At 45.5% G+C, this 25,220-nt stretch overlaps 1 protein-coding gene across 2 annotated transcripts in view; it reads left to right on the top strand.

The window, feature by feature from the left end:
* LOC144756331 (decapping and exoribonuclease protein-like) overlaps positions 1-25,220 on the top strand; it is an 80,785-nt gene that overhangs the window by 49,032 nt on the left and 6,533 nt on the right. For both annotated transcript variants that reach the window (XM_078646048.1, XM_078646045.1), the window contains exons 6-7: positions 15,268-15,285; positions 15,799-15,893. In XM_078646048.1, the coding sequence (XP_078502174.1) occupies positions 15,268-15,285; positions 15,799-15,893 (113 nt within the window). The remainder of the gene's footprint in view (positions 1-15,267; positions 15,286-15,798; positions 15,894-25,220) is intronic.

The following is a 25,220-nucleotide window of genomic DNA, read 5'->3' as shown; positions in this document are numbered from 1 at the left end:
AAGAAGAAAGAGGGGAGAAAAGAATAATATAAAATTAGATAAAAGACTGAAAAAGAAGGCTATAAAACATGACGCTGTGAGCACTATAGATAAGCATTATTAAATCCAATTCAGGGTAAGTCTATAGATAAAAGAAAAAAGGAACAATTCAAAAAGGCTTGGAAACCTCTACAGCTAAAATATCAATCGATTTACTTTTTGGACTTAAACTATCAGGAAACATTGTTAAAGGTGACCACATATGTTCTCTCTTAAGAGTTAAGGAAATAGGGCATACATAGGCCCTAGCTATTCGATGATTGAAGCAAACTGCATGCCACCAGGATTTATAAGAAGCATGCATATTGTTTTTCCAATTAGAGGTTATTTTGCTGAAAAGTTATAGCTATCAATGTGACTAGTAGCTTAGGAGGACGTGTTAGAGAAGAACAAACTGGGGATAGGCTACCTAAAAATAAGGAATTAAAGGCATTTTCAGCATTTTTCCTTTTACCTTGAACATAATGAATGATAAATCTGCAGAGGCCTTAAAGGAGTCCCATAATGTATGCATTGGAAAATCCTGGGATTCATTAAGTATGAAAAACTCATTGGTAAAGTTGCAAAATTGCTTATTAAATATGGGCTTTAAAAAAGAAGGGAATTATTGAATCTCCTTCATCGTAGGGGGTAATGAATTGGTAATAAATCAAAGTCAGCAATAGTGGGAGCTTGATCAGAAATCAAATATAGAACCAATTTCAGCATTTATCATGTTTTGAGCTAGTAATGTCGAGGTAAAAATATTATCAATCCTAGATTGAGAGCCAAATATTGGGGATAAGAAGGTATACTCTCTGGCAGTTGGATTAGCTATTCTCCATGAGTAAATCAGAGCTTTTAGCATAATGGCTGAGCAAAATGTTTTGTGCCTTTTAAAGGTATTAATTTAACTTTAGAATGTCTATATAAAATTAGAACAACTATTTGTTTACAATCCTCTCCCATGACAAAATATTCAGTAGTAATATTCAAATGTTGTTTGGTAAGATCAAACCAAAAGGAGTTGTTTACTACTGGGGGACCATACACATTAAAAATTGCAAGGCGAATGTTGTCAATTAATAGATCCACTATATTCCACCTATCCTCTGTAACTGCAGAGTGCTAAATGGTAGTAATGTTAAACTTCTAATGAATAAGAATTATAGTACCATTTTTCTTCTGTACCACAGGGTAGATAAATACATGACCAACCCAATTTGTTTTCAACTTTAACACTTCTGTTTCAGTGATGTGAGTTTCTTGAAGGAGAGCAATATCCATATGTAATTTAGATAACTCTTTGTTGTTTAATTGGGTTAAATAAACCCTTAACTTTCCAAGTAGTTACCCTGAATGTTGACAATATGAAATTGGTAGAGGAGAAGAGTGCTTACAATGAGCAAACAATATTTTGGGATATAAAGAACAAACTGTAGAACTTCTGAAAATATAGAAAATGTAGAGAGAAAAAGAAGATACAGTCTAAAAGAAAGAAGAAGGCAAGAGAAGAGAATAGCTCAGATATATAACAAACAAGACGAAAGAGACTGTACATGTCATAAAACTAACAATTGTGAGACATACTTAGGGGAGGAATATCCATGTGAGCATAGGGTGCACGGGGGAACTCCAGATATTCATAAAATCCGTATAATATGTCAAGGTTTGGAGAGGTGCTGTAAAGGAAAGACTATATTTATCAAAAGAAAAGATATGCAAATAACAATATTAGAACAAACAATCTATAAAAGTCTTGGAGAACAGACAATGCTGCAACTATTCCATTGAAACTTTTCTACATTGATGAAGAAAAGAGTTCAACTTTGCAGGATCATCATATGTCATTATGTCATCTTCGTAGGTGACTTTGAAATGGCAAGGGGGAATTAGGCCATATCGAGCGTTAATAACTCTGAGCTGTGGACAAAGATCTAGAAATTGTTTACATCTGTCTGCTGTAATCTTCACAACATCATGAGAAAAGTCAAATTTATGGTTGGACCACGTTATTTGCTTCTTCATTTTTGCAGCATTAATGACTTTTAAGAGGTCCATGTGTTCCAAGAACAGGATGCTTTAACCTCTGGGATTAGAGGTAGACCTGGGACCGAGCCTGTTTGCATGCTATATGTTGAGCAATGTAGAGACAGGAAGATCTAGAAACTGTGGAATGAAAGCCTTGAAGAACTGTAGAGGGTCATTACCCTCCACATTTTCTGGTAAACCATAAATTCGGAGGTTATTCCTACGGCTCCTATTTTCAAATTCCTCAGTACGCCTTTTCAAATAATTTACTTCCAATTGCATCTTTTGAATCGTGGAAGTAGAGTCTTGGCTATCATTGACCTGTTTCTTGAGGTCAGAGACACCTTTGTCCATTAAACACCATTTATCCTCAAGTTTGTGGAGTGCCCTATTAGTCTCTTACATGAAAGGTTTCAACACTCTTATTTCTTCTAATATTAATTCTATAGATATAGGAGATGATTTAACTGGAGAGGGAGAATCGTTCTTTGGGTGTTTATGCAAAGTAGATGCAAGAGATTTGGTAGAAGTTTTAGTTTTAGGGATTTCCACAGGTGCTGGGTCTGTCATGCCAACTTGTGCTTCTGCCATTTAATATAGACTTGTTTTTGATGATAAAAATTGGCAGCGTTCTCACGAAAAGGCAGAGAAAGAGATATGTGCAGGTTTCCAGTGATGTACACGCCCCATACAATGAATGATACAGCAATACTTGATTATTAGTATTCCACTGAGAATGTTATTAGGAAGGAAGAAACATATAAACAAAAAGCAAAATTTCACAAGAAAATATACAATATTACGTCATCTGCAGTGCTGTATTTATGGAGGAATTATAGGTTGTAGACTGAACAAGCTATGCAATGCGTTCATAGTAGGTACCGTCTTACTTGAGTGAGTAATGGCTTAAAAGAGGCAATGGGTAATAAAGACATAGCAGCAACGCACAACATAAAATAAAAACTTCTTAAGAGTCACTCAGCTAACATGAGGAAATGGTAAGGAAATACTGTATGAGAGAAGATGAGGAAGTTCGGAATATCCACATATAGTAGTTCCAACGATTCAAGACTGTCTCCGTAGTCTAGAAAAAATTGACGTTCAGCAGACAGATGGAAAATAGCAGGCACTCAAAAAAGCTAAAATTATCCAAATTCTAAAAAAGCAGGACAACCCAGGGATGCAAAAGCTGGGTAATCGCTGAATGAAGCTTTTAAATATATAGTAAAGCAGGAAAGACATAAGAAGGAGGCCATTTGCGGTAGATGTAAGTTATATTTCCAAGTATTCCACAGAAGAAAAAGGCTAAACAGGTTCCAGGAGGACAGAGCAGAGACTTGCCTCACTTATGTTGCCAGCCAGGTCAATTGTAGCCCTTCGATAGGGTGCACCAGCACAACCTAAGGAGATTCCATATGGTGCAATACAAGGAGCACAAAATGGCAGCTGTCATAAAGAGAATACAGGGCGACCAATCAAAAACTGTCAAAAATAGACCGAAAACGGTCAGGGAGTTGCTCAAACGCTCCCCACCATCTTCCCGGAGGAATTTCCTTAATTTTCAACAGGAAGGTGAGGTGGTCTCCCCTGGAATTTCGTAGTCGTTGGGACTGTATGCTCAGTGGACCACAGCTACAGAGCCATCTTGTAGGTGTCCAAGCCATGACCCTCATACCTTTACCTTTAAAAAGCAGGGTCTCCCATCAGTATCCTTTTCTCCTTGGTTTAATGACGAGCTGCGAGCTGCTAAATGCCATTGTTAAAAGCTTTAAAGAGCTTGGCGCTACAACTATTCGCAGGAATTTAAAACTGATTACTCTATGACTCTGAAGAGGTATTTGAAACAGATTAAAACAGCTAAGGCTGAATAGTTTGCAAAGGAAATTCTGTCAGATTCTCATCCGACCATGACGATGTTTTCCATCACATGCTCTCGGTCTAATCCTACTTGTGTGTTACATCCGCTGCTCCTAATCAATCGCTTTCTGATGATTATCGATATCCTTGCAATATTCCCTTCTCAATCAAATATGTCATGTTCAGCTTCAACTCCTCTGTTGGCACTGGATAGTGGTTTGGTTTCTCCAAGTGCATGTTCTTCTCTGGTGCTGCCGGATCACCAAGGTTAACTCTCAGCATGGGAGCCCCATCACTTCCGGTTCACCGCTGGACTCACTACCTCCCAGGGTATGAAAACTTCTATCTGACTATGGTGCTCCACCTCTGGCCGCCATATGTAATCCATCTCTGGAGATGGCTATGGTGCTTCCAGAGTGGAAAAAGGCACCAGTGCTTCCTCTTTTAAAAATACTTCTGCTGATCCAACAGTGATCCGTAACTACAGACCCGTTTCCTTTCTGAAGTTTCTTTGTAATTCTGGAGAACTTTGTTAATAAAAGACCCTCTGGATTTTTGGGGAACCATACCTTATTTGATGTGGACCAGTTTGTGTTCCGCCCCTCCAGCAACTGGAAGGGGCTTGGTTACGGCAATTAATGATCGCATATTGCAGATGGTGGTTGATAAGGGCCATCAGGAAGTCTTAGTACTACTTTGCTTGTCCGCATCATGGCACCCTAATCGCAAAGCTGGCTGAGATAGCGGTCAAGGGAAGGGTTTTCCTGCGGCTGGAGTAATTTTTAGAAATAAGGATGCAGGTAATCCAACTACTCCCTTTACGCTCCTTTGTCAGAGCCGTAGAGCAGAGGGTTCCTCAGGGCACTCATTAAAACCCTCCATTATTTAAAGTGCATCTAAGACCAGTGCCCAAACTAATTAGGTCTAATGCCATAAACACAACTAATTCTTGCGCAGGACTGCACCTTGCAGTGGCTCAGTGGTAACTTTCTTAAATTCAGCAGCGATAAGACTGAGGTCATGAGCTGCTTTTCTGGGGCCTTGTTGCATCCTATGGCAGGAGACTTTTGGCCGCTGGAGGATAACACAATTCCGATTACTTTGTTGCCTGTTCGAAATTTGGGAGGCTACTAAAATAATGAATATCTCTCTCTATTCATGCCATTAGATTTTCCTGAAAATGTTTCAGCCTACAGGGGCACTTTGGAAAATGGTACTTTTGTTGAAAACTTGTTTTGCTCCTGTTGTGGTGCAAAACATCATTCTGGGCAACTTGGACTATGGCAATGCCTTGCTTTTAGGTGCACCAGGATACCTTGTTCAGCGCCTGCATCATATACAGGCTGCAGCAGCTAAACTTTCTTTGCCACGTCACTCCTCTACTTCAGTTGCTCTCGATTCTCTTCAATGGCTCTCTGGAGCCAATCAAATGCAGTTTAAATCATTGTGCATAGTGTACATAGCTTTTAATCATATCAGGCCTTACTTGCTTCAACATAAATTACAACACTACATTCTGCCTAGATCTCTACACTGATCAAATGCTAATCTTTTGAAGATTCTCAAATTTAAATAAGTTCAGATTTGGGGCAGAGCGTTCTCTGAGCAGGCTGCAAGTCTTTGGAGTGGCCTGCCCATCTCGCTCTGCTCTATCACCAACCTCAGTACTTTCAGGAAAGCCCTGAAAACCTGGCTTTATATTCTCTAGGTACTTTCACTTGCCTTATCTGGTCTCTGATAGCTCAGCACTAGGATGCCTTTCTAGGTAACAGTATGCGCTATGTAAATATTTTTAATAACAGTAATAGTAAGCTGCCCCGGTGCACCCTGGGATTTGTAGTCCTATAGAAGTACCCCACTTGGGGTTGGTTCTGCACCCACTGTGAATCCATCTTCCTTCTCTCTGGGGTCAGCTAGGAAGATCCACTAAGACCGAATCAGACCTACCACCCAAACTGATCGAAGAGCATATCAGATCGAGGTTGTCCACTGTGACGTGAGAGCCACAGACGTCCGATGGGATGTGTCTAGAGATTGATGCCTGCTGCTCACACACTGAAGTCCATGTATCATGGTGGTGCAAAAAATGTGGAGTGATGCACTACCACAAGTTGTGGTCTGAGTGACCTCTGTCACTGGCAGTGTGGCTTCTTGAGCCACAAGCGTTGGGGGAACGTGGCCAACATCAAGTATACACTCACTGTGGGGCCTCACCCAGAAGTAGACTTTGGACCTTCAGGCACACACGGCTCGGCTGGCACCAGCGATGGCAGAAGCCGCAGCCGGGTCACCACAAATGCGGGAAGATAGCTCCATCCTAATCAATTACTTATCTCGGTGCTCTCTTCAGTCCTTCCTGCACAGCTACTTCTTACTCAAGGAAAATGTCCTGTGGGTTCTTTGAAGAAGCAGCCCCTCCCCTTAGAGACCCTCTCATTCCTCTTTCACTTTCATTACCTCTTTCACCCATCTAGCTTGAGTGGGGGATGATACTGCCTTATGAAGTGATCTATAGGATAGTAGGAATTGATCTGTGTTTCCCCTCAGGGTCGCAGTCTTTCTCTCATAAGCCTGTAAGCATTTCATCACACAAGAATATCATTCTGAGGGAAAAAGGGGTAAAAAATAGAGGTTGCCATTGTCTTGGTTCATCTTTTTAAGTAAAAGCAAACCCCTTCTGGTTGGAAGGCCCTACTGTTAACGTGTAAGCCTTTAATGTCTGAAGTTCGTCTAACAGAAACCAGGCAGAGTAAAAGTGTGAGTTTGAAGGATAATTGTTTTAGGGAAGAGTTAGATTTTTCACCCTAATTTACTAGAAATTGAAGAACATCTTTTACACCCCACAGAGCGGCGTATTTTGCAAAAGAGGGTTTAGGAACCACATTCTTCGCATCATTTTTTGGGTTAGTAAGTTTTGTCCCACAGAGGCTCCTTCTACAAGGCAATGGCCTGCTATAATCGCAGACCTATAAACATTAACTGTTCTGTAAGAGAGTCCTGAAGTGAAAAGCTTGGATAAGTAATTTAATACATGAACTAAATTAGTTGAAACAGGATTGTAATTCCGTTGAAGACACCAACGAATCCATTTCTTCCAAGCCAGTCTACACGCTTTTCTTGTGCCTGGTGCCCATGACTCAGATATGAAGCATCTGCTGAAAGGCCTGCGATTTGCCACTGTCCCCTGAAATCTTCTAGGCCATCGATGTCAGACGCCCCTGCTATACTACAGGGTGTGTCTCTCCTTGGTTTGTTAATATTTTCTTGAATGTTGGTATTAAAATCGGAAAGTCTAAGCTCATTTCCAGTAGGATTGGAAACCATGCTTGAGATCTCCAGAGGGGAGTTATTACCATTGTAATTTCTTTGTTCCTGCGGGCATGCACCAGTAGTCTGGGTAGCATGACAAATGGAGGGAAAACATAAGGTGTTAGACCTTCCAATTCTGAAAGAAAGCATTCACCCCCAATTCTTGAGGGTCTGGTTTCCAGCTGAAGAATTTCGGTTATTGAGGGTTCAATCTGTCTGCAAAGAGGTCTACCCCGAAAGGCCCCCACATTGATGGTAAGGAAATTTTCCTTGTGTAACTTCCAATAGCTGTAATCTTTGAAATTCCTGCAAAACCAATCCGTGACCCCATTGCTCATGCCTGGAATATGTTCTGCTATTACTGAGATGCCTTTGTTCGAGCAGTAACCCCGGAAGAATTTGGCTAAATCTGTCAAAACTTTGGAGTGAGGGCCCCCCATCTTGTTGACATATCTGACTGCAGATATGATGTCCATTCGCAGCATGACAGACATTTCAAGACGGATTGCAAAGGAGCCTGCTAGTACCTCTAAACAGTTGATATGTGTAACTCCTTCTCTTTTTCTGTCCAGCGGCCCCCAGTTGTTGAGTTGCTGCATTTGGCCCCCCGATCCTTCTAAGCTTGCATCTGAGTCTATCACTATGGCTGGTGCTTCCCCGAAAACCGCTCTCCAATTCCATGCTTCTGCATTCTTTAACCACCACCTTATTTCTTTCCTTGAATCCATGTCCAGAGTTATAATTTGGAAGTAGGATTGGGCTGCTCTTAACGTTTTGGCTTTGAGTCTTTGAAGAGCTCGATAATATAGGGGACCTGGGTAGATAGCTTGGATCAAACAGGGCAGGAGACCTAGAATCCTTGCAAGGGCACTCAGATGGAATTTTTCTTCCCTAATAATTTCCTCAATTCTTTGCAAAGTTTTCTTTGTTTTTCCTTAGGTCATTTTAATTCCGCTTGTGTTTTGTTTATAACAAAACCCAGGAACTGCGTTTCCTGGCATGTGGTTGTGCAGGATTTGTTCTTGTTTATTATGAAGCCTAAGTGTTCTAACAGTTTTATGGTAAGGTCTGAGTGAAGAGATACTTTTTCTCTGGATTGGGCCATTATAAGGATGTTGTCTAAATATATTGTGAGTCTTATTCCCCTTGATTTGAGCCATCCCACTACTGGGTGAAGAACTTTGGTGAAGCACCAAGGGGCTGAGGATAGCCCAAATGGGAGGCTGCAGAATTGCCAAAGTTTCCCATCCGAGGTGAATTGGAGGGATTTTTGATACAGTGGCCAATTTGGGATGGTAAAGAATGCATCTTTGAGATGGGTTAGCCATTCCTCTTTCCTTAATACGTCTCTTAGAAGGTGTACTCCCTTCATTATGAGGTGGTAATAGACCATCCATTCGTTTAGTTCTCTTAGGTTTATTACCGGTCTTAGCCCTTTGTCTTTCTTTTCTACTAAGAAGATATTCCTTACGAAACCACATTGTGTCCCTTCTTGGATTGCATCTTTGGTTAATAGTTCTGCTACCTCTTGTGATACTAGGATTAAGTTCTTCTGGGAGGAAAATATTTCTTGGGGCATTCTTGTTTGTAATGGGGTACCAGTGAATTTTATTTTGTATACCCTCACTGTTTCTAAGACCCAACGGTCTTCCGTCACCACATTCTAGTTCCCAGAGAATTGGGCTAGTCTCTCTCCCACCTTTAGAAGGATATGTAAAAGGTCTTTGGTAAGTCTAGCCTCTTCGTTTCCTTTCTCCGATGAACCCTCCACCACAAGCTCTTTGCTTCTGCAGGTGGAAGGTGGAGTATGACCCGAAACCTGACTGAAATCTTAAACCTTGTCCAAAATAGGGTCTTGAACTGCTTTGTCCACGTCCGGGGAACTGACCCCGTGTTCTCCTGGCCCTCCCAAAAGTTCTGTCCTGGAATAGTCTTATAAGATCCTCCTGGGATTTTTGAATGGAGCTGAATGTCCCTACATATTTAGCCATGTCTCGGATGAAGTCATCCCTGAAGAGAAGCCCTTGAGCTGACGCTCCTCCTTCTTCGGAAGCCAACTCTACCAGTTTTGGATCTATCTTAAGCAAAACACTCTTCCTTCTTTCGTTTGAGAGTACCGTGTTGGCATGTCTAAGGAGGCAACTTGCTCTTTGCACCCATTGGTGTATGTTGGACCTGGCCCTCTTGGCAGGGTCATCCCTAAACTTTTTGCCTTCCTCCAATACTCTCTCTGACCTGTTTTTGTTGGTGTAATGACTCTGGGCACTTTACCACTGCTGACCAGTGCTAAAGTGCATATGCTCTCCCTGTATAAAGTGTAACTGTGATTGATGTCCATGATTGGTTCATTGGATTTACTGTCAGTCCCCAGTAAAGTGCACAAGGAGTGCCAGGGCTTGTAAATGCCAATACTGCTAGTGGGCCTGCAGCGCTGGTTGCGCCACCCACAGAAGCAGCCTTAAAATGTGTCTAGGGTCTGCCATTGCAGAACCTGCGTGCAGTCTGGTACTGTCATGCTGGCTGGGCAAGTGCACACACTTGCCAGCCCCTAAACCTTCCCTTAACTTCATATTAGTCACCCCTATGGTAGGCCTGAGGGCAGGGTGCATTGTAAGTGTAAGGTAGGACATGCTCTGATGTGTGTGGCATGTCCTAATAGTGAATTACTGCCAAATTCGTTTTTCACTATTGTAAGGCTACCTGCTCCCTTTAGGCCAGATGGGCTGCTGGAATTATTACACTCTATAATCCCAGCAGGCTCAGGGAACATGGTAGAAATTAATGTTTAGTATGCCTGAACTCAGAATGATAAAATACTTCTTTTAGTAAAGTTTATTTTAATATCCTGTGTTTGCAAATGCTACTTTTAGAAAGTTAGCCTTTGCTTGCCTAACCATTTCAGCCCGCCTCTGCTTGGATGTGTATCTGACTGTCTGGGTTGTGTGAGTGATAGGGCTGGGGGATGACAGGTGGTGAATGGGAGGATTACACCTTAGTGGGAGGTGGGAGTTTCCCTGGACTATGCATCAGGCTGTGCTCTGCCACCACAATGCTGGCTCCGCCCCCCTGGGGAGCGACGGATGACTCAGCCTGCACCTGGCCCAGGAAGGGCGAAGCCTGTCAACAAACTACTCCTGGCTGCCCCTGCCCACACAATGCTGGCTCCGCCCCCCTGGGGAGCGGCTGATGTGCCTGCCCTCACACTGATAGCAGAAGCCAGAAGTACCCCCAACAAGTGCTCAGAGGCTGAGAGCAGTTATGCAAAGGCCCCCCTGGCCTGTGAGAACAAAAGAAACTCTGTATAAAAGTAGGAGCCCTGCTCCTTGTAAATTAGAATCCTGTTTTACCACGAAGGACCTCTGCCCGACTAGAAGGAGAAGAGACGCTGGGAGGACTGGCCTGCTGCTTGCCTTGCTGAGAAAGGAGAGGAAAAGACTTGATGAGAAAAGACTTTGCTGCTTTGTGCTTTAAACATTCTCCAAGGGCTTGAGTTGAGCTTGCCCCCTGATCTGGACCCCAGGACTAGTGGGTCCTTGGTGCTTTGGCTCGTCCCCTGCCTGAGGCCGAGTATTTCCTCCCGCCGGAGGTGAAGTCTGCCCCCTCTCGCCCCCTCCTAGGGCCGTGGTACCCGGGAGCCAGCCTGCCCTCTTGCCCTTGAGAGCCTCGCTCCACTCGGAGTCGCTCTCTGCCCCAGGGCTAAGGCCGGCCGCCCCTCTACCTCTGCCTGCTTCACGGAGCCCTTGAGGAGACTTCAGCCCCTCCCGCCGGAATCCCGGGGACTCGAGCAGCCTGTAGCCTGGACGGCCCCCGTGCATCTGATTGCACCCGGCTGCCCTGCCTTGCTCTGCCCCCCCAGGAGAGGCCGCACCGCACTGTGAAGGGAGCCCCCCTCAGGGCTCCTGTGCTGTGCCTTGCCTCCCGGAGATCCTCCGATTTGAGAACGGACCCCTCTGCACTGATAATTCCTGAAAGAAAGAAGCATTCCTGAAGACGACATCAGCCTTCCCTGTGCCTTGGCCCCAGAGGCTCCTCTCACCCCTCCCTGCTCCTCACTGCAGCTGAGAGCCCCCACCTCTGGAAAAGGCCCGGGGTTCCTCTCATCGCCCGATTGCTGCTCTGCTCCGCAGCTCAGCCCCCACCTCCGGAAAAGGCCCAGGGTTTGGCAGGCCCCTCTCTGGTCTCCATTCCAAGCATACCGCGAGATGCGTGAGCCTTGGTAGGGCCCGGGGTTTTCTTCTGTGTGGAGCACAGAGGAGCGCTGCGAAGGCCACAGAGGCGCTTGGGAGCGCCATACCTTCCAGGAACGGGCAAGAGGCCCCAATTATTGCATAACTGGAACTGAGAGAACTATTTACTAGTGAGTTGAACAAGACAGAAGATACATTTGAACTGTAACCTAAGAAGCTTGCCTATTTACAACCTGTGGCCCCACAAAAACGTTATTGGTCTTGTAATTAAGTCTGAACTGCATAGATATATATATTTTTACATAAAGAAGCGTATTTTTATATATTCGCAGCCTGGTGTCCATTTGTGGGGGGATTGGTACATTTTACTGTGTGTGTGATTACAAATGCTTAACTAAATAACGCCTGAAGAATAGCCTTGGCTGCTCACGCCACGCACCTAGAGGGTGAGCAAGGGTAATTCTAAGGGGTCATCCTTTGCCCTGACTTAGAGGAGAGGGTCCCTGCTTGTCACAAGTGCATACTTGCGCTAACCAGAGACCCCCAATTCTAACAGTGTAACTCCTTTGGGTCAATTAGGGAATCATCAAGGTAGGCCCCTTTGGCCATTTCTAACATTTTCATGAGTGGTCCACTCAGATCGAGTAGTCTGTCTTGGCATGATTTTAGGCCCTTGTCAATATCTTTCCTTGGGTCTTTTCTCCCTTTTGCGATAATCGCTACAGCTTTTGAAACTAGTTCTGGGGTTAAGGCTACTATGTCTGGTATGTAGAGGCATGGGCATTCAGATTTCAGGCATGAGGTGACGTCTTTGGGTATCTCTTTGCAGAGCCAAAATGAGAGAAATTCCGCAATTTGTTGGTGAGCGGTCCACTCTGGGAATAGGGGATGTTTAATTAAGAAAGGGTCGAACATACTCTTTCTGAATGGGTCCCTAATGCCCATCTTCGACTCATCTTGGTGCCTCGTCATTAATTTCAGTATCGTCTTCCTCAATATCTTCAATGTCCGCATCTAGGTCGGAGGAGCAGGACAGATCTATTTTATCCCCTATATCGTTATCGCTGATGATGGGGATAGGACTAGGGCCCTTTAGTTGCCCTTCTGAAGTGCCCAAGGCACCATCAAGTTCACCGCCAGCGCGTGAGGTCAACGGAATGGAGCGATTTGATTTTTTAGCCCTTTTGAAGTATTCTTCCCAGTGCTACTTTTCCTTTGGGCCTTATTTGCCCCATATTCCCCTTCAGGGTGTCTTGAGGCAGCGGTTGGCCAGCCTGTTTGGAAGAGGGCCTCCAATTTTTTCTTTATTGTGTCATCGAATGACCCAATTATTTTGCTAATGGCCTTGTTTATTAGTCCTTCCATTTTCTCCTCCAAGCTACTCACTGATGGTTCAAGGGACATACCGGCAGGTAAGTATTTGTCAGTGTTGCTTTGTAGAGATGGTTGTGACAGTTAGTTAGACTACAACTGCAAGAATTCATTTAGTCTCCCAATCTAACAAAAAAAATTCTTTATTCTTCCCAAAACAATCAAGTGACATTACAACACATACCCCTAAAAAAAGAAACACATATGCAACCCAAATTAAGAAGAAAGAAAAAACATAAGATACAAGAACGACACAGTTACAACATTATTATCACATCTTCATCAATAAAAGAGCTGATGCCAAAATGAGAAAACAAATGATTAAAAAAAACACATCTGCCCATATGTCTTAGTCATGCAGAACATAATCAATGCGGAGCAATGTAGCATCATTAGGTCGTCATGTCAAATTCTCCCCCCCTTGCCCTTTCATCATTATTCTCTGAATCTCTTATGTACACCCACCTACTCAGCTGCATCCACCCTATTCAATAAAAACACCTGCAGCGGCTCCCAGATATCTCTCGGCCCTGAAATTGTTGGCAATTCTTCTGCATATTTCCAGATTTTCTTTACAATAAACTAAGTCCTTTAGCCAATGTTCTAATTTTTGACTATGTCTTCCCCCCATACAACCGCCAGTCTGTGCGCCGCCATCAACAAGGACAAACGCACAAATTTCCCAGTCACTCCTCGGCACACAACAAAGCAAACAAATTAGCGGAGTGCACCCAATTTCCAAAGCCACCATTGTCGTTAAGTGTCTCACCACCACTTCCCAGAATTCATAAACCTTTCTACAGCCCCAAGCTAAGTGCAAAAAATCAGCACTTCCTTGACCACAACGAACACAACAATCAGACTCACGCAACCCGAACCTATATAGCCGCGCAGGCGTATAATATACTTGGTGTATATATTTAAAATGTATGATGCGCAAATTACCATTCATAGTAAGTGTTCCTGTCAGTTCACAGACATGCCTCCAGTATCTTTCCATGACTGGCTCAGGTATGCTTATATTCCACCTCTCCCAGCTCCTGTCCGGTTCAGCAACGCATTTATCTTTAATCGACTCATATAATCTGGAAATCAATTTTGAGAGTTGACAAACACCCCCGCTTCAAGAGTGACAATAAAATTAAGTTTTAGCACCTACCACCAGCTCATATTTTACCTCCCATCGACCCAAAAATAGGATTGAACTCAGAATTTATGGGGTTAGGGAGGGGGTTGGGTGGGGTGTTAAAATCATGCATTCAAAGAATTAATTCGAATTGAAGGTAAGCTAAAAGGAGAGTGTACTGATCTCTGAGCAGCAGCAACAAAGAAGGGAGAATGCTACATGTTGATGGACTTTATATGCTACTAGAATGTTATTGATGTCCTCCTCAGGACCACAATACCTCCGGTCCAGATTTGTGCGTTATCTACCTCCGCGGAGCCTTAGATCATCTAACACGAATCTATTAAAACCACCAGCTTTTAGATATGTCTCAAAAGGAGGAAAATCACTTGCAGTGATCGGCTCCAAAGCATGGAACCAACTTCCCAACCACCTCCGTCATATCCAATCTGAAACTATCTTCAGGAAAGCCCTAAAAATCTTCTCAGCCTCCAACGCCATATGCAGAGCACTTATCTAACTCCTCTTTTCACCCTCAGATACCCAGTTTCTGTTCCAATTTAGCTATCCACCTAGTGCCATGATGCTCCACGGAGTGACAATTGCACTTTACAATTGTCCGATTACATTACATTGAAGTTCTGGATTTCTTCAATTGTTGAGCTGCTCAATAAGGGAGATAAAGGAGATTTGCTTAATGTTAGCCTCCGTGTCATGCCATAAAATCCTATCCCAGCAGATGCTAATCCCAACTCATGCCAAGCTTTCATGATGTTATCTTTTTTTTGTCCACTGGTGGCTTTTTTTTAGAGGGAAGGGGTGTCAATAGGGCAGAATGGAATGATTGCAGGATTAAGGATAGTATGGGTACCCTAAAAAGTGTAGGGGGAATTTCAGTTGCCCTCAAATGGAACTTAATTGTGCAATAGCGTGATCTGGACAGGATCTCTGATGGTGCAGGAAGTAATGGATACTACAGAGGAACCGTGAAACAAAGGGTGCACCCTGTCTTGAGCAGCAAATGAAGCACCTTGCATGGTTTCAATGCTCCTGCCCATGGGTGAACCCCTTCTCCTTCCACTGTGCCCCACAAGCGGACCATGAACCCGGCCAGCCCCCTTCTGTGAGCTCCCACTTGTACTCAGGCACAAAATGTTTCAGGCACCCTAAAGTGGTCAGGAGATCTTTGTCCCCCAGTGCTAGTCTGCCCTAGAACGAACGCTTTGGTTCATTGCACAGTTCCCAAGGTTTGCTCAGGAGTCTTGTTAAAGTCTCAATAATAATTTCCCATGTTTTCTCCTCTCACCAAGAATGCATGGGTATTACTTTGCATAAGCTTTTTAACACCATTTTATTTCTCTTTTTCAGAGAGCACCAACATCTGCGGTAAGTCTTTGTATTTTCCATGTACAGATTCGTGTCTTTTCTTGTTTCCCCCTGGTTGTTGGTAACCTGAGTGACTCTCAGTTAGTAACCCTGATACCCTCAGTGCTTGGACCTCTTGCTGGGTGGGGCTCAGTGACAAGGTTGCACTCTCGTTCTGTGCAGTTATTAAGAAGCACACACGCTCCTGGGTATCTGCATTGCCCATGACCTGTTTCCGGCTAGGACCTGGCCTCTGCCAGGCTGTCTTAATTTAAAGACCCAACTGCTGTTTAATGTTGCACCTATTTGGGTGTTCTGTTTCCCTCTCCTCTGAGAGTAAATTATCCCACAAGGGCACCAACCCATCTATCAGTTTAGTTGGGGGAGGAAAGGGTATATGTGGTCGCCCTAAATAGGTGCTAATGGAAATAAAGGCGCTCTGAGACCAATAATGCTATGTATGGATGCATCAGAGCACATAGACGTGGATGGGTGACCCTCCCAGGCGCTGATCACTGCCTTGTGCCCCCACAGGAAGTCCCCGACTACTGGAAGCCACAAATCTGCTTTAACTTCCTCGACGCGTTCCTGTCCTTCGTCAAGAAGGTGGTGACCGAAGACAACCACGCGTGAGTAGTGGTGGGACCTGCGAGCCACCAGTGTCTATGGAAATGTTCTGTGTACTCCCTTCCACCCTCCGAAGGTGGGCTGCAGTGCCCCAGGAGTGTAGGGCCATGTCTTGCATGGTCTGAAGGGCCCTGATGGCCCCTGTAGACAAGGCAGGGGGGGGGGGGGGGTAGAGGAAAGAGACCAGCTGGCTACCAAGAAAGAGACATTTGTATGAGAACAACAAGGGGGCCCAATAAAATCAACCAAGGACCTTGGGATCAGTTATATTTTGACAACAGTGGTCCTTTGGAACGAAGAGATTTAAGGAAACAATAAAATATAGACAGAATCGTAACTATATTGTCATTTTGTGTTGAGTGGGGTACAGGACTGTGCCCTACCTTGTATATTACTGTAAAATACTTTTGTTATTGATTTAAAAGTAAACATTAGACCTCTGTCCGGCTGGACAGGTCAAAACAAATATAGTTACGATTCTGTCTATATTTTATTGTTTCCTTAAATCTCTCCGTTCCAAAGGACCACTGTTGTCATAAGATAGAGACATTGACACAACCTCCTGGTTTCATAAGGGTTGTGGCCTCCAGGGCATGCGGAGTCTGACTGGGCAGGGGAGCTGGAGGAAAGAGACCAACTGGCTGCCAAAAGACTTTGATAAAACCTGGGCTCATGGATTCATAAAGGTTGGCCTCCAGGGGCCCAGATCCTTAAGTAAAATGATTGCAGTAGGTTAGGAGAAATGCTTGCAGGAGGCTTGTGCCCTTCCACCAGTGACTCTGGACGCTCCTCATTCTGCTAAATAGTTCTGAAGAAGTACACTGATGTTGAATTTACAAGATTTTCATATTCACAAGAGTATTAATGCGGTTAATATGATAGGTCCCCATAGTTCTCATCATTGCACACTAAAATAATGACCATAAAACAACCAGCATCAAATAAATACACATAAAAATAAAAAATATAAAAAGAACTAATGAAATTCCCTAAAATATCTAAAGTTGAAAGGGAGTTAGGTTTTACTAATATGTTAACAGTGGCTTCACCATAATTTCTTTTTTTTTAAGTTTTGACATTAATGAGTGAAGCTGCTGTCTTCACCTTGTGTCTCACCCACACCAATCCTTTAGGGAATAGATATTTGTTTGTGAAGCACTGATGTTAAATCAACAGCCTACCACGTGCAGGGTGGTGACGGAGATGGAGAAGAGATGGTCGAAAAAGAACTAGAGGGGATCAAACAGGCAGAGGAGAGGATGCAGAATCAGAGGGGTGGTCCGGGTTTTGTGAGGCGGCCAGGTCTGGAAAAAAACGGGGATCCTCGCGGTGTCCTTCATAGAGGACCCTCAGCTTTGGGGAACACTAAATGTGTCTTGAAAGTTTTGAAGTGGATGAGTTGTAACTTCCACATATGAATCCTTCACAGCCAAAATTGGCAAGCTTAGATTGTTTTATTTTTGTTATTTATTGGGGCTATTTACAAAGACCCTGGAGTAATTGGGGAAAATTGTCCCTCAAGCTTAAAAAGAAAACTAGCAGCAAATTCTATTAAATATGGTTAAGGGAGCATCTGGAAGTGAATTAGATCAGCTCAAGGTACAAATGGTTTGTAGCAGGTGTGGCTGTAGATACATGTACTCTACATACTTCTGCCATGCAGTGTCGTTTTTCCCTCAAAGAAAGGTTTTCCAATCTTGGGATGCACTGAGACTCCACCCTTAGTAGGCAATGCACGCGGGCACAGACAGAATCTTAGATTTTTTTTTTCCACCATCAGGTTTGGATGTCTAACGTCGTGGCTCCAAGACCCAATGTGTCCACTATGTTTCTTCGGGCCGCGTGGTGACTTGGAAACCCCTTTGTTGCCTCTTGTTTCTTCTCTCGACAACACTATGCAGAGACCCACGCAAATGCTCAACTCTCTCAACGCCAGGGACACAAGACCATTCGCATCCCAAAACATCCACACCAGAGAGTTTAGAGCCCACAGGGTGATGGAACGGACGCCTTCCAGTACTGCCATGGCGCCATGCCCAGTACCCGTGATCAGATCACCATGAGGTTTGCAATCTCTGTCTCTCCTCGAGCATGATGACTCCATGTGTGATGCTTGCCTCATCTTCTGGTCAAAGAAGACTCTTGATACCGAAGAGAGAAGAGGTGACACACCCAAGATGCACCAGCAGTCTGCCTCCTACACACCCACGCCTCTGCGGCACCAAGGCAGGTGAGGACTCCGGGTTCTTCCGGCATCCCACCCCATCAGCCATCATCATCCCAAAGGTCCTTTTTCCAACGGCTCCATGTAGATGGCTCATCCTTTGAATCCTCCAAGGTGCCAGTCTGGATCCGGTAAACTTTCTATAGCGCCTGCATGCGGCACCATGGGCTTCAACCAGCAGATCTGATCTTCCTTCAGACACGAGGACAAGGAGCTGGATAAAGGCATCATCACTGTGAATGGGACCTCAATTCAGAGTTCTTCTCCTCAGTGTTTACCACATACTATTTCAATTTTGAACACACTTCAGAAAGTTTTTGACACTAAACAGGGTTGTGGCCACTGAGGATCACAGGTTTGAAAATTTGAATCTATGCTGTGCGCTTCTATAGCAGAAGTCGGCGACAAAGCTGCACAATGTCTGTCTGTGGTGCCTGGGAGGCAAGCACAAGTCCAATCCATGAGACAAATTGGCATTTGAAGACCATGAAAAAGCAGGTAGCAGGTTGTACCAAACAGGCACCCGCAATAAATGCCTAGGGTCACTCCAAAACTGTCCCAGGTCACCCTAAAACCTCCTGACTCTCAGTACAACCCAAAAGACACCTCTTTCCCTCCTCAGACAATGGGTTGATGGGATTGATGCTATGGGTAAGAAGGCCTTTTCTTTCGCCATTCTGACCTCGCGACCCTGTAACGTCCCCGCTTCTTGGCCACTGCGCTGTGTGTTCTATGAGACACTCTCCAGCACACTTACATGCACCTTCTGCAAAAACTGTTCATGCAACCAGACATTTTGTAGTCCAGTATGGACTTTACGTACTCCATTGTCCATGCAGTAGGTACCAGCATTCTCATTCACAGAGATGCCTGGATGCATTCCACTTGGTGTCCAGTGGACATCCAGGCCTGTCTTAAGGATGTGGCTATTAAACGGCACTTTGGATTCATAGCCATTTCTGAAATGTAACGTTTCATGGTAAGCCACTCCACTGTGCTGGGTCTATCATCCCTAACACCAATTTCCTCAGGAACACCAGAAACAAGGGGACTATTCCAGGACCCTTTTATTCGGCTAAAGCAGTACTTTGTTTGAGCTGGTGTTTTACGATGCACTGCACCGGCAATTTATTGTCCAAACCTGAACTTATGACGGCCTGACACATGGTGGTGCTCTTTGTCTAATTTTGTGATGAGCACAACAACAGTCAGTTAATAGTTCAAAATACATTAGAATGACGAGTATCTGCCTCCCAAAGCTATAAGAATAGCTTGGGCGGCAGGTAATGGTCATTGTTAATGTATATCAAAAGTCTGAATTGTCAAACTTGTAGGAATGGGATGGTTAGTTGTGCTGGTATTGTCAATGGCAGCGATGGGCGGGGGGGCAATGGGTGGTGCAACCTACAGAGGCCTCCTGAGAGGGCCCTGGCACACATTTCTTTTTATTTTTTACAAATTAAGCACTACCCTAAAGGCGACCTCACAGCTGATCCAACAGTTTGTGCAAAACATCTGCAGGTTCAGAGGCAAGTGGTGCCAAAGACAGAGGGCAGCAACAACAGCTACCTTCCTCCTCTTCTGCCGCCACCAAAGCAAAACATCTTTCCATCTCCGTTAGGTTAACATGAGGCACTGGCGAGAGAAGGCGCATGCGCCAATGTCCGGAATGTTCCAGATCCATCACATCAGGCCGATGGGTTCTTTAGGGGCACATCAGCAAGTCGAGGCGATAAAATTATCGCCGCTTTAGCGTCCGTTTTTGGACAAAAAGTAGCGATAATTTTATCGCTCTATCAGCATCGACACGCTAACGCGTGAATCCATGCCTTAGCGCCTGTTTACCGAACGCCCAGCTTTGCATCTCTAATGAAATGCAAAGTGGGCGTTCCGTCCAGAAATAACTGGAGAAATGTCGCTAACCGACATTTCTCCAATTATAAAGTCAATCATTAACAAGCATAGCGATAAGAAAATTAGTGCTAACCTTGGTTATCGCTACTTTCCTTATGCCTGCTTTTCCTTTTACTAAACAATTTTAGCCAATGGGTGGTGGATTATAGGGCTGAGTCCACCCAGCCCTATCAACAAGGATATCGCTGTTTTCCATGGAAAACATCGCTATCACAGGAATAATTATTGCCATTGCACTATGCGTTGGTAATACAGCGCTGGCATGGCGATAATTATCTGCGATAGCCGGCGATAAAATTCCTCACGGTAAGGGTGGCCAGCAATAATTATCGCTGCCGCTTGTTGATATGCCCCTTAGATCGTTCATTTGGGTCACGCCCTTCCCTTTCAAGATGCTCTCCAACATATCATAAGTGTTTTGAGGGGGCCACCAGCATGTTAACTATCACAATTAATACATACAACAGCAACACTTGCACAAATCATCTATTTAAAGCCTTTCTTTACTGTTTTAGGATGGTCTTTTATGTTCCCAGCAGAGAGAGACACGACCTCCACATCTGGAGGTACAGAATGAAAAAAGTTATAAGTTATAAGCCCAAATGGCGACCTCACAGTGGGTCACAGCTTAGACTGTGTAAGCACACAAGAAGACTATACAGGACACCACAAACACTTTGCTGGCCAGCACAGAAAAATTACTCAGTGAAACACAGCACCAACAACCAACCTATAACAACTTACACAATACAAAATCCAGGGCAGCTAAGGGTTGAATTTCCAACTACAGATCAGCATTTCAAAACTTTCAAAAATTCCTCAAAACTTTCCTTTTTTCCAATTAAACCAGCAGACCCCCAGAAGCACGCAATTATAGCGCTACAAGGCCTTTGGGTAGTAATGCGCTTTACAAAACCCATTTTCATTTCATTAATTCATTTCACAGTATTTTAACTGCTAACATACTGTTTGCACCACTTGTAATTGTGAATACACATACCCTGCATACTCCTGCCATCTAGTGTTGGGTGCGGCCATTTTCAAGTTGTTTTTCTTCAAAGTAGTTTTGAGTCACGAGATTCCTTGTGACCGTCCTGACTGGCTCAGAAGCGGTCGCTCCCTGCACTGGTATCGTAGCGCCCCACTGCGTGTGCTCCTCAGACCTCGTAGCGCTTCCCTGCTCCTGAATTGTTTTGTCAACCTATCAGTTATTGTAGCCCAGTTTCACCGTAGCGCTTATCTGCCTGTGCATTGAAATATTGAATTGCAGCTTGTTTACATCGTAGCGCTTATCTGCCTGTGCATTGAAATATAGAATTGCAGCTTGTTTACATCGTAGCGCTTATCTGCTCGTGCATGTAAAATATCATTGTAGCCTGATTTGATCGTAGCGCTGACTTCATAGACTTCATTGTTTATTCCTGCATAGCCCTGCTTGTGTTGTTGTTTTCGTGGTCGAGTTTGTGCTGCCACCATTTTGTTGCTCTGCCTCTCAGCCCCTCTTCCCACCCCGCCCCCGCCTCCCAGCTGACCCCACCTCCCACGGATAGTATTAGCAGGACCCGCCAGACCCCGCGCTGTGACCGTCCTGACTGGCTCAGAAGCGGTCGCTCCCTGCACTGGTATCGTAGCGCCCCACTGCGTGTGCTCCTCAGACCTCGTAGCGCTTCCCTGCTCCTGAATTGTTTTGTCAACCTATCAGTTATTGTAGCCCAGTTTCACCGTAGCGCTTATCTGCCTGTGCATTGAAATATAGAATCGCAGCTTGTTTACATCGTAGCGCTTATCTGCCTGTGCATTGAAATATAGAATTGCAGCTTGTTTACATCGTAGCGCTTATCTGCTCGTGCATGTAAAATATCATTGTAGCCTGATTTGATCGTAGCGCTGACTTCATAGACTTCTTTGTTTATTCCTGCATAGCCCTGCTTGTGTTGTTGTTTTCGTGGTCGAGTTTGTGCTGCCACCATTTTGTTGCTCTGCCTCTCAGCCCCTCTTCCCACCCCGCCCCCGCCTCCCAGCTGACCCCACCTCGCCCCTCCCCCTTCTCCATCATCCTTATATGTCAAACACCTTAACGCGCAGCGTTTACGCGCAGCGGTCGCGCCCTAGTCGCGCCGAAGGTGCGCCAAAGGTAAGCCCGTCTACGCCCATCCGCGCCTGGACCGCGCCCAGCGCCATACCCCCTGGCCCCCGCGCTGTACCCTCCACCCACATCACATATGATCCCGCCACCCTCCTATCCCTCAACCCCGGACGCACCCCTCATTGTTGCGTAGCTGCCCCCGGACACACCCACGGACCATTCGCCTGCTACTCCTGCAAATTTACCAGCTTCAAGACCCACAACACTAACCCCAAACGCAGCTCCGACTCCAACCACCTGAAGTGCATCCTGCTGAACACCCGCTCGGTCCACAGACACGCCACCGAACTCTGGGATCTACTCGACACCACAGCACCGGACGTCGCCTTCCTCACTGAAACATGGATGAACGCATCATCAGCACCCGACATCGCCGTAGCCATCCCAAACAATTACAAGATTATCCGGAAAAGACCGCGCCGTCCAAACGGGAGGAGGCCTCGCCATTGTCCATAAGAACACCATCAAAATCACGACCCGCTCCGACGATAACCTTACAACCGCCGAACACCTCCACTTCCAGGTCCACACTGACCCTAGAACAACACTTAGAGGCACCCTCATCTACAGGCCTCCAGGAACCCGTAAACAATTCAGCGAAGACATCACCGACTTCATCAGTCCACATGCCCTCACATCCGAGAACTACATCCTATTAGGTGACCTCAACTTCCACCTGGACAAGAAAAGCGACTACAACACCACCACCCTTCTTGACAACCTGTCCAATCTCGGCCTCAAACAACTTGTTGACACCCCCACCCATGTAGCCGGACACACGCTCGACCCAATATTCACCTCCAGCAAACACATCTCCTTTGACCGCACCACAGCTCTCCACTGGACAGACCACAGCTGTGTTCACTTCAGCTACAAAACAACCTCGACCCACAACCGCCCACAACCTATCCCCCGAAGAAAATGGAACAAAATCACCACCGACCAACTCCTCACATCGCTCAACCAAAACACACCCGCCCTTTCATCGGACCCAAACCAAGCTGCCATCAAATTCAAACAATGGATCAGTCACAGCGCTGATGAACTAGCTCCCTTGAAAAACCATCTCACCAATCAAAACAATATCAAGGCCCCATGGTTCAATGATGACCTTAAGAAATCCAAAAAACTATGCCGCACGCTGGAGAAGACATGGAGAAAAAACAAAAACTCCGACAACATGACCACCCTCAAGGCAGCCACCCGCAAACACCACCAGCTGATCCGATCCACGAAGAAATCAGCATTCAAGAACCGACTTGACAACAACGCCCATAACAGCAAAGAACTATTCAACATCGTCAAAGAATTCACCAACCCCACTGCAGACTCAAACGACATCACTCCCTCCCAAATGCTCTGTGACTCGCTATCCTCCTTCTTTTACAACAAAATTGCCGACATGCACAACAGCTTCGAAAACAGCTCCAACAGACAACCCTCTCCACCCCCCTTAGAACATAAACCGTCCTCCAACTACCTCAGCGCCTGGAACCCAATGACTACTGAAGACACCATCCGCCTCATGAACTCTATCCACTCTGGATCACCAACCGACCCATGCCCCCACCACATCTTCAATAAAGCAGACTCCATCATCGCACCCCATCTCCGTGATATCATCAACTGCTCCTTCATCTCTGCCACCTTCCCAGAAAGCTGGAAACACGCCGAAGTCAGCGCCATCCTGAAAAAACCCACAGCAGACCCATCCGAACTTAAAAACTACCGCCCCATATCCCTCCTCCCATTCCCGGCCAAAGTCATTGAGAAAGCCGTCAACAGCCAACTCGCCACCTTCCTCGAATGCAACAACTCCCTCGATCCCTCACAGTCCGGCTTTCGAACCAAACACAGCACCGAGACCGCCCTCATCGCAGCAACAGACGACATCCGAACACTACTGGACAACGGAGAAACAGTGGCCCTCATCCTACACGACCTCTCCGCCGCCTTCGACACAGTATGTCATAGCACACTCATACAACGCCTCAACAATGTCGCAATACAAGGAAAAGCCTTGAATTGGATCATCTCGTTCCTCACCAGAAGAACCCAGAGAGTCCACCTCCCCCCATTCAAATCAGAGGCCACCGAAGTCATCTGTGGTGTACCACAAGGATCTTCACTCAGCCCCACCCTCTTCAACGTATACATGAGTCCCCTCGCATCCATCGCACGCAAACACAACCTCAACATTATCTCCTACGCAGACGACACCCAACTGATTCTCTCCCTCACGAAAGACCCAAACACCGCCAAAACCAATCTTCACGAAGGAATGAAAGAAGTAGCCGAATGGATGAAGACCAGCCGTTTAAAACTTAACTCGGACAAAACAGAAGTCCTCATCTTAGGATCATCCCCCTCTGCCTGGGACGACTCATGGTCGCCAACGGCCCTGGGTACTGCACCCATACCTACAGACCACGCACGTAACCTGGGCTTCATCCTAGACTCCTCCCTCTCAATGACCAGACAAGTCAACGCCGTCTCATCTTCCTGCTTCAACATCCTTCGCATGCTCATAAAAATCTTCCGCTCGATCCCCACCGAAACAAGAAAGACTGTCACCCACGCACTGGTCACCAGCCGACTGGACTATGGAAATACCCTTTACGCCGGGACTACAGCAAAACTACAGAAAAAACTCCAACGCATCCAAAACGCCTCAGCCAGACTCATACTGGACATTCCCCGGCATGCTCACATTTCCGGTCACCTAAAGGATCTCCACTGGCTCCCCGTCAACAAGAGAATAACGTTCCGCCTCCTCACCCACGCACACAAGGCCCTCTACGACCTAGGACCCGAATGCCTCAACACACGACTATCCTTCTACGCATCCACAGATCCACCATGGGGGGGAAGATCCTTCTCCTACTTAGCGGCCAAGACCTGGAACTCTCTCCCCACTCACCTCCGACTTACACAGAACCACCTCTCCTTCAGAAAACAACTAAAAACGTGGCTATTCGATAAGTAATGCACCCACCCTCACTCAAGCGCCTTGAGACCCTCTGGGTGAGTAGTGCGCTATACAAA

This window comes from Lissotriton helveticus, chromosome 5_1 (assembly GCF_964261635.1).
Source record: "Lissotriton helveticus chromosome 5_1, aLisHel1.1, whole genome shotgun sequence".
Lineage (NCBI taxonomy): Eukaryota > Metazoa > Chordata > Amphibia > Caudata > Salamandridae > Lissotriton > Lissotriton helveticus.
Note: the sequence above shows the minus strand (reverse complement) of the source record. Positions and strands in the feature narration are given on the sequence as shown.